This window comes from Barbus barbus (assembly GCF_936440315.1).
Source record: "Barbus barbus genome assembly, chromosome: 1".
In the NCBI taxonomy this organism is placed as follows: Eukaryota; Metazoa; Chordata; class Actinopteri; order Cypriniformes; family Cyprinidae; genus Barbus; species Barbus barbus.
In genome coordinates this window covers 18588011-18598568 of record NC_136729.1, presented here as the reverse complement: position 1 = coordinate 18598568, position 10558 = coordinate 18588011, and the positions used below count along the sequence as shown (strand labels likewise).

At 38.9% G+C, this 10558-nt stretch overlaps 1 protein-coding gene across 1 annotated transcript in view; it reads left to right on the top strand.

The window, feature by feature from the left end:
* Positions 1–316: 316 nt before the first annotated feature.
* Positions 317–10558, top strand: part of LOC306883137 (immunoglobulin superfamily DCC subclass member 3-like) — a gene marked incomplete at both ends in the record, with an annotated part of 76614 nt that continues 66372 nt past the window's right edge. The window contains one exon of the mRNA XM_079438245.1: positions 317–380. Within this exon, the coding sequence (XP_079294371.1) occupies positions 317–380 (64 nt within the window). The remainder of the gene's footprint in view (positions 381–10558) is intronic.

Here is a 10558-nt window from a genome sequence, read left to right as displayed (position 1 = left end):
AGGGAGAGAGAGAGAGAGAGAGAGAGAGAGAGAGAGAGAGAGAGAGAGAGAGAGAGAGAGAGAGAGAGAGAGAGAGAGAGGTGGGGTGTGTGAGCTCAGAAAGGTGGATGAGCTCGTGTGCTCGTCGCGAGGAGGAGAGAGCACAAGATGCTGCTGCTGACACATTCCTTGAAAGATGTGTAAAATGGCGCAAGTATGCTGGAGCCACTGGCTGTAGTTTGGATCGAGAGGAACTGATTTACTGCTTTCCCATCCTTGTCTTCGCTCTTGCTTCACCTTCTTCTTTTGCATCTCGTCTAAATTTCAATGTGATTAAATGGCTTCCGGACGGCGCCGCCAGGCTACACACTCACTCGGAATACTCCTGCTCGTTATTGTCGGTAAGTGTGTGATTTCTCTCCGGGAACCTCGCGGTTTTGGGTCACTTGGTCAGCGCGATTGACCGTGAACTTGATCACATTGCAGTCGGCTTCAGACGTGGTTGTAGCGTTTGTGTTTACAGCTGTAGATGCGACTAGGGTGGGTGTGTTTGCCTACATGTAAATGTTACATACTGATTTTGTGAATGGAGAGGTCCACGCGCTTCCTGACGTTATATTAGGGTTTCATGCTGTAGGGTTTCAGGGTTTAGGGTTTCATTCTGATTCTGCTTCTGATTGAACTGATTTTGTGAATGGAGAGGTCCACGAGCTTCCTGAACGTTATATTAGGGTTTCATGCTGTTTTCAGACACTGAAAAATGTTTTATGCTAACATGTGAAGTTCACTTATATGAGACATTGTCACCACGTGCTTTGCATTTTGTATGAGGAATATGGCAATGCAGTTCTAATCGTATTTCATATTGTGTCGGAGCAGTATGAAACCTTGAGCTAAAATATATCTTCGCATGTGCATTGCCTTTGATCTTTGAGAAGTGCTAAGTGTATACTTTGATTCATTTAGTAGTACAAGTACGTTATAATGTTGTGTGTGTGTTTAGCAGAACATCAATTTCTTCTTGTTTTCATCAGCTTTCAAATGACTTTATGCATGAATACTGGCAAAGCATCAACACACACACACACACACACACACACACACAAAGTGACAGCAAATAAAAAATAATTAAATACAAATAAGGTGCTAGTACTAATAAAAATTGCAATGTAAAATACAACAGAATAGCCTACAATAAATAACTTTCAGCTAGACATTAATGAAGGTTAAGATGATGTACAGACAATGAATGAACTAAGTAGAAAGATTAAAGCAGAACCTGTGAGCTGTGCAGTTTCATATTCTCTGATTTATGATCAACTGTAACCTTGAATAGCTAGGCCTGTATTTAACATTTCTGGTATTGATACACTGGCATCTCTAGCACTCTAGCCATGTCTCTATTCTATTCTATTCTATTCTATTCATGACATTTCATGGCAGTTCAGGTTTCCACAATATATTGTTCATTTTTAGTAGCTTTAAAGTTTAAAAGTCGTGACGTATTGTCAAGTATGGTGACCCATACTCGAAATTGGTGCTCTGCGTTTAACCCATCCAAGTGCACACACACAGCAGTGAGTAGTGAACAAATGCGCACACACACACACACACACACACACACACACCCGGAGCAGTGGGCAGCCATGCTGCAGCGCCCGGGGAGCAATTGGGGGTTCGCTCAAGGGCACCTCAGTCGTGGTATTGAGGGTGGAGAGAGCGCTGGACATTCCCTCCCCCCACCTGCAATTCCTGCCGGCCGGGGGCTCGAACTCGCAACCTTTCGATTACGAGTCCGACTCTCTAACCATTAGGCCACGACTTCCCCACAAGGGAAAGGGGGAAAGGGACGTTCTCTGCATTTAACCCATCCAGGTACACCTGGAGCAGCGGGCAGCCATCAATGCGGCGCCCGGGGAGCAGTTGAGGGGTTCGGTGCCTTGCTCAAGGGTCTCACCTCAGTCGTGGTTGCCGGACCTGAGACTCGAACCCACGACCCTCGGGTTACAAGTCCAACTCTCTATCCATTAGGCCACGACTGCCCCCTTTAGGTAACTTTAGTGGTAACTTAAAAGGAAAGATACTAAATATTTATTTCATAAGTGCAGGAATATTTCCTAAACTATAGGAGCTCCTCTTTTCTCTCTGCCCACAGGTGAGTAGTTTGCGTCTATTATCTGTCATAGACAGCAGAAGCTCTGATTGATTGATTCCTTTTACTGTATTTCTTTTTTAGTGGGAAAGTGAGGAAAGAAATGAAGGCTGCTGTTGTCTTGAAGATTGTGTCAAGGCTGTCTTTCTCTTCTGTAAATTTGCTTGGTTTCTTTGTTCCCCTGTAATTGTCAGTTTGTGTATGTGAGCGTGTGTCCTGTTTGCTTGGGCTGGAGGGAAGTGTGGATGCATGCTTATGGAGCATGACATCTAGGGAATCAGAATCTTGCTTAGTATTCACAGAGCTCATTTCACTGCCACCTATGATTGTCTTTCAGTATGCAAATGTCATGCATGCTAATTTCTTGTGTTAAAATGATTGGTTTATGTTGGAGTCTTCCTTCAGGTCTTCATTATAGGGTGCCTTTTGCGAAGCTGCCAATCAGCAAAGCACTTGGTGAGAGGAGGAAAGATTGAGTTGGAATTGCATGGATTGGGTTGTTAAATTACTGCATGGGGGTTTGGAATACATGTTTTTCTCTTTTCTGTTTTGAGTAGGCCAGTACAAAGCAGGATGTGTGAATCAAAAGCATTTTGTCTATGCATGTCACTGTAAAGAAACAGTTATGTATTACAAGTTTATGCACTCGTTACTCTTTGCCGTAATAATGCACAATGAACAGAGAGTGTCCTCAGACCTGTTGACGTATACCACTGTTGTCCTGAAAGCTTAATGTAATTCAATCACGGATACTCTAAGAACAGAAGCCATTCATTATATCATATATATCATAATATAATTACATCAATATCTCTGAAAAGATGTTGTACATGTCTAAGGACTAATGTCTGAAGTATATGCTCAACAAGGCTGCAATTATTTGAGTACAAATACAGTGAAAACAGTATGATTGTGAAATATTATTAATGTATTTAAAGTGTTATTTATTCCTGTAAAGTCAAAGCTGGATTTTCAGCAACCTTCAGTGTCACATGATTCCTCAGAAATGATGCAAATAGGCTGATGTGGTGCTCAAGAAACACTAACGTTCTTATTACAGACATTCTTCTTCTTATTATCAATGTTAAAAACAATTGTGCAGCTTAATTTATACCATGACACCTACTTTTCACGATTCTTTGATGAAAAAAGTAAAAAAATCATTTTATGTATTTAATATTTTATTTTATTTTTATGTAAATTTATTTATAGTCTCTTTTTATATTTATAGTATTTATATGCTGAATAAAATTATGTATTTCTTTCTTTCAAATAAAAACTTTTAAAAGGTATTTCAAGTCACAATGTAGCTCAGAGTGCTTTATTTCTCATAACTGAGCCTGTATTTTACACTATGGCTTTAAATCACAATTACTTTTTAAATGTTTCACTGTGAGGTGGAAACGCACTTCCATAGTAAGCAATGCTTTAAGCATAAACACATCACTTGTGTGACTCTCCAGGTTGTGAGAGAAAAGTCCACAAATGAAAGTGCTTTCTCAGAAAGAGAAAAATAAAATAAAAAACCTTATGCGCACATACTCAAAAGAAGGTGAAGCCAACCTATGCATATGAAGTTCAAACTGAAGGCTTCAGTGAATGCATAATTTATAGCTTTTGCTTGTGATGTATGCCTGAATAAAGCGAAAAATAAAGTTTAGAAAAAAACGTCCCTCATTTAGGTTTTTAATACTATTTTGTGCACTGATTGAGTGATAATAACTTTAATTGAAAAATTCCTCGCATATCAAGCAAATGATCCAGTATTTAAGCTGTTACTGTAAAAACGACCCGCTCCGGTTTCAGAGCCATGATGATGATAGGTTTTAAGGTCACCCTACAAAGACTGACTTTTCCTTCCCCCCACCCCTGTGGCCTCAGTCTAAGAGTTCTTTCTGTAAATCTTGACAAAAGAAAGGGGCTGAAAGCATGTTTCAGTGCTTTGTCACAGGAAGTCAAAACAAGACCTGCAGTGTGCAAAAGGCTGTCACACCAAAACCCTGGGAAGAGATGCAGAAATGAGGAAAAGGGTTTGGTATTTGAATTGAGCAGGTGAGGCTATACAGATGCCCTGTTTACTAGCAGAAAGCTCAGTAAAGGGATGGAGAGTGCTGATAAGGAGGCGGCACCGGGGCCCCCGGACATTGTTTAATTCACAGCTACAGTATAGGTCATGCCAAACCAATGATATTTAGAATGAGAGGCGAGTGACTATTGAGAGTGGAATTATCCTTTGCTAATGAAACTGGGCTGTTCATGGTCTGTGCGCGCTTTAATTCACTGCGTGACTGGTGTGATATTTCACCAATTCAAGGTCAGAAAGGACTTAAGAATTGGCATTTAGCGTTTAGTTATAATCACATTTATATGATCCAGAGCAGGATGCTGAAATAAGACTTGATTGCCTCATTCACAGGATATAAGACCTATTAAATTTTTGTTCTTCCTGGCCTTGGTTTAGAAGTCTAAAATTTGGTAGTACAATTTCAAGTTTTACATTTCTGAATTTGAAAGGTTTAGGATATATATCCGGATTTTTTTATTATTATTTGTTATTTTAAAGCTGGTTTTCTCTTGCTTTTCAATGATTTTAAGTCATCTTTGTGGCTCCTTTGCAAGTTTGTTGAGGCCCCCTAGTGGGTCCCGGATGTAGATAAACTTAACGTTTGTTCTCCTTAAAAGAAAAAGTTCTGCCGCCATCTTTACTCACTCTCATGTTATTTGAATATTATGTATTTTTATGTAACACAATACTTTACTTTGCGGAATATCTACATTTAAAGGGATAATTCACCCCAAAATTAAAATTGTCATCATTTACTCACCCTCATGTGGTTCCAAAACCATAAGATCTTTTTTAAGAATTCTTGTTCAAGGTTTCTATCCCTCCACACTGAAAGCCCTGGTAACCGAAATAAGATCCAAAAAGGTCATAAGTGCCTTGTTTATCATTGTTTAGGTGTAAATAAAAGCCTACATTAAATCTATCTATTATGCAGTCGAATCCCTTCAAAAGGCTTCGTTTAAACTGCTCAATTCATATTAATTAGTTTTATGACGCCCTTCTGACCTTTTTGGTTTTTCTAAGTCTTACAGGTTTTGAACAACATGAGGGTGAGGCAGTATAGTCACAGAATTTTCATATTTGGATGAACTGTTCCTTTTATTTTAAGGAGGGATGTCAAAAATATTATGAAAGTGGTTCGTATGTGCTACATTACAGAGTTTTTAAAACCATATCTCTTATCATTCAAACATACAGTCATGGCCAAAAATATCGGCACCCTTGGTAAATATGATCAAAGAAGGCTGTGAAAATTAATCTGCATTGTTAATCCTTTTTATTTTTTTATTTAAACAATTCAAAAAAATCTAACCTTTCATTGGATATAAGAATTTAAAATGGGGGGAAATATCATTATGAAATAAATGTTTTTCTCAAATACACATTGGCCACAATTAACGGCACCCTTTTATTCAATACTTTTTGAAACCTCCATTTGCCAGTTTAACAGCTCTAAAATCTCCTATAATCCCTGATGAGGTTAGAGAACACCTGACAAGAGATCAGAGACCATTCTTTCATCCAGAATCACTCCAGATCCTTCAGATTCCCAGCTCCATGATGGTGCTTCTTCTCTTCAGTTCACCTCACTCATTTTCTACAGGGTTCAGGTCAGAGGACTGGAATGGCCAGCAGAAGCTTGGTTTTGTGCTCAGTGACGCATTTTTGTGTTGTTTTTGAGGTTTGTGTTTGGATTATTGTATGGTTGGAAGATCCAATCATGGCCCATTATAAGATTTCTAACAGAGTCAGTCACTTGATTTTTTTTATCTGTTGGTATTTGATAGAACCCATGATGCCATGCATCGAAACAAGATGTCCAGGACCTCCAGCAGAAATATAGGCCCACAACATCAAAAATACAGCAGTATATTTCATTGTACACATGGGGTACTTTTTATCCCTGTTTTCACCAAACCCATCTTGATTGTTTGCTGCTAAAAAGATAATTTTTTAGTTTCATCTGACCATAGAAGCCAGTCCCATTTGAGGTTCCAGTCGTGTCTGATAACTGAATATGCTGGACTTTGTTTTTGGATGAGCTAGGATAATTGTTCTTGAAACCCTCTCAAACAACATGTGGTGATGTAGGTGCTGTTTGACTTTTTTATTTTTTAAGGTTTTCTGACCCCGAGACTCAACTATTTTCTGCTATTCTCCAGCTGTGGTCCTTGGAGACTCTTTAGCCACTCAAACTCTCCTTCTCACCGTGCATTAGGACGATATAGACACACGTCCTCTTTCAGGCAGTTTCTTTGGGGAAGTCGTGGCCAAATGGTTAGAGAGTCGGACTCGTAGTCCAAAGGTTGCGGGTTCGAGTCTCGGGCCGGCAGGGATTGTAAGTGGGGGGAGTGAATGTCCAGCACTCTCTCCACCCTCAATACCACGACTGAGATGCCCTTGAGCAAGGCACCGAACCCCCAACTGCTCCCCGGGCGCCGCAGCATAAATGGCTGCCCACTGCTCCGGGTGTGTGTTCACGGTGTGTGTGTGTTCACTGCTGTGTGTGTGTGCACGTTGGATGGGATAAATGCAGAGCACGAATTCCGAGTATGGGTCACCATACTTGGCCGTATGTCACTTCACTTCACTCACTTCACTTAACATTTTCTGTTGATTGGAAATTCTTAATTATTGCCCTGATGGTGGAAATGGGAATTTTCTCTGCTCTAGCTCTTTTCTTAAAGCCACTTCACTAATTTGTGAAGCTCAATTATCTTTTGCTGCACATCAGAAATATATTCTTTGTTTTTTCTCATTGTGATGGATGATTAAGGGAATTTGGGCTTTGTTTTCCCTACTATTTATATTTCTGTGAAACGGGAAGCCATGGCTGGATAATTTCATGTTCATAATCACCCTGGAGTGCTCAAAATTGTGAATATGAATGGGAATATACTTCAGAGATATTTTACACATAAGAATTTCTAGGGGCGCCAATAATTTTGTTCAACGTGTATTTGAGAGAAACATTTATTTCATAATGATATTCCCCCCCATTTTAAATTCTTATTATTCAATGAAAGGTTAGATTTTTTTTTTTTTTTTTTTATAAAAGTTCAAAAGGATTAACAATGCAGATTAATTTTCACAGCCTTTTTTGATCATATTTACCAAAGGCGCTGATATTTTTGGACATGACTGTAGCAAACTGACACAAGCAAGTAATGGGGTTTCTCCTTCTCCAAATGTTGCTCATCTGTTAGTATGCAGATTCTACTTGAATAGGTGGAAATCAAAAATGGATTCAATTATGATCTGTTCAAGCTAGACTTTAGAAGACTGGGAATACAGTGCAGTACAAGTCTATAACTATACTTTCTTGGTATTGCCCATTTTTTGTTCATTTTGGTGTTTGAAAGCTGCAGGTGCTTCAAGTGTTGTGTGAAAAAGAACAGCTTGAAAATTCTAAACTAAATAACTCTAAACTTCTTTTGTGTTTCATAGAAAAAGAAAAATCATATGGGTTTCAGGCGTTGATAGAAATCCTGTCTTCCTGCCGTGAACTATCCTTTTAAAATATCTCTTCTACGGATTTCTTTTTCCTTCTAGCTGATAAATGTAGGCTTCTGAGGAGTGGAGAGAATAGTGATTGAGGCTGATGTGGTGTGGCATGTTGTTTTGAGTGTCAGTGGTAAACCCATGTGTGAGCATCACTCAGAGGCACTCTGTGTGCGTCTGCCTGGCAGGCTGCTGGACTCACGCTGAGCTAATCCTGAACTCCTGGGTGCTCTAACCATGCTTAAACCCTAAACACGTCTCCAAAGAGTAGTGGTTGCAATCAGCCTGCGTCTTGATGGTGTGACTGCTGCTGTATTCTTTCTTTCTTTCTTTCTTTCTTTCTTTCTTTCTTTCTTTCTTTCTTTCTTTCTTTCTTTCCTTTTAGTGTTGTTAATTTCTTATTTTATCTTGTCATTTCTTCACTCGTCTTTTTCTCGCATCTGCTGTATTTTCCTCCTCCTCCTCCTCTTGTGATTGATGCCTTATCTGAGCTCAAGGAGCCTCCTTTAAAGATCTCTAATCAATAACTGCATAGGCTGCTGCCGATGTGCCCTCCCTTTCTTTCTCGCTTAGTATAGAGCTTGATTGAGCGATTGTGCTTAACAGAACCATGAACATTTAGGGATAAAATCGAGAAAGAGAGATGCAAGCAGCAATGAACAGGGTCCAAGGTAAACAGACAAAAACATACGTAAGTGACTAAGTGTTGTATAACAACAAAATCAGAAAAAAATATATAGATACTTTAAAAAAATTTAGAATTGGTACATTTTTTTTTTATGTTTTTAAAAGTAGTTGTCAATATCTTTTTTAAAACTCTTCCAGATCATAGGATATTATAAATGCAAATGTCAATGTTTAGTCTTTCATGCTCAACAAGTCTACATTTCTCAAAAAACTGTAAAAACAGTAATATTGTGAAATATCACAATTTAAAATAACAGTTTTTAGATTGAATAAATGTTGAAATGTAATTTATTCCTGACTTCAGTCTTCAGTGTCACATGATCCTTCAGAAATCATTCTAATATGCTGACTTGGTGCTCAACTAACATTTCTTATTACTATTAATGTTGAAAACAGTTGTGCTGCTCAGTATTTTTGTTGAAACTGTGATGCATGTTTGCAGGATTCTTTGATGAATAGCAAGTTTAGAAGTACAGCTTTTATTTGAAAAATATGTATGTGTATATCAAGCACCACATCATCAGACCACCCTTCACTTTTTGTATGATATATATGAATGAATTATTTTAGTTTGGGGAATTCCAGTCGTAAGATATGTATAAGCGACATTAACATCAAAGCTCAAAAAGATCTAAACGTTATGCTGTACAACCCTGCTGTTTTATCATCTAAGGGAAGAGAAGATTTGAACACTGATATAGCGACGAATCCAGTGAGAAGTTTTCAGTTGCTCTGGGGACATGTGTATAACCCCGAGAATGACGCCCTACTGGTGCTGCAATAAAACCTTGTAAGAAGTCAGAGAAGAAAACTGCGTTGGTTAATAAAACAGGGGAATTGACAGGAGTGTGATTCTTGCTTCACAAATGGAGCAGGAACAAAAGAGAAACTTGGTGAGGAACAGCAGTGAGATAAGAAAGACTTGAAAAGATAAGTCAAGCCCCTTATAGACCACTTTAGTAACATAATGAGAGCCTGCGTTTCTGTCTTTCTCTCCCTCTTCATTTATTTGTCATGCGATCTGCAGGGACGAGTGAGTCAATGCATTCCACGGCTGTACCTAAAGGGGGTATTTTTCGGGGCTGGAATTTGAGCGATGATGCCAGAGTTGGTCTCTAGCTGCGCCCTCGTGCCCCCGGCCCGCCAAACTTCAGATGGATTCCTGAGCCGCAGGCAGAGGCTGCTACTGCTTAGCTCACCAGTGACTGAAACTCGATACCTTCAGTGCAGCGCACAAGAGAGTCCACTAAGCTCTCCTTTTTATCACGTTAAGTCAGGGCAGACTGCTATTTATTGTCATCGGTACGGGTGTCAGTGATTTTGCTGGAGGACATTGTTATAAAAAGGGAACATTTAGTGAGACTTAGTGTGATGTCTAAAGGGATGTTTGGTTTTGTAAATGCAAACTACATATAAAGATGACTATATTATATTAGATAACAGAATTTTTTTTTAAAGGGATAGTTCACCTAAAAATGAAAATTCTGTCATTAATTACTCACCCTCATGTCATTCCAAACCCAAAAGACCTTTGTTCATCTTCGGAACACAAATGAAGATATTTAATTAATTTGAGAGCTTTCCGACCCTATATAGACAGCAATGCAACTGAAACGTTCTCAGGCCCAGAAACATAGTAAGGACATCGTTAAAATAGTCCATGTGACATCAGTGGTTCAAGATGAATGAAGGTCTAATAGGTTTGGAATGACATGAGGGTGAGCAATTAATGACAGAATTTTCATTTTTGGGTGAACTATCCCTTTAAATAGGTTATTCTTCACCCTTCTTTTTTATATCTCCTTGATGTCGCTTCAGCTGTCATTACTGTCCATACTGTACCTCCAGTGGTGAAAATAATCTTAAAGTTCTGATATACAGCAAAGTTCTTTCTAGTTTCTCGCTTAGGGCCTGTTTTGGCCTGATTTAGTTCAAAATAACATCACGCCAGTTTGTATTATGATTTCACTTTAAGGATTTTGTTGCTTAAAATGGTTCACCATTGTCTTTCTGCTACTGTAATTTACCAGCCAAAACTGAACATATGCTGGTGAGCAGCCAAGCAAGGGCTGATTGTAGCTGAACTCCAAAATAATTAACTAGCTTCAAAAAGTCAACAGAAGTAAGTTGTGGTGTTTATTTTGCTGTTGGGAAAATGAATATGAATAGTCCCA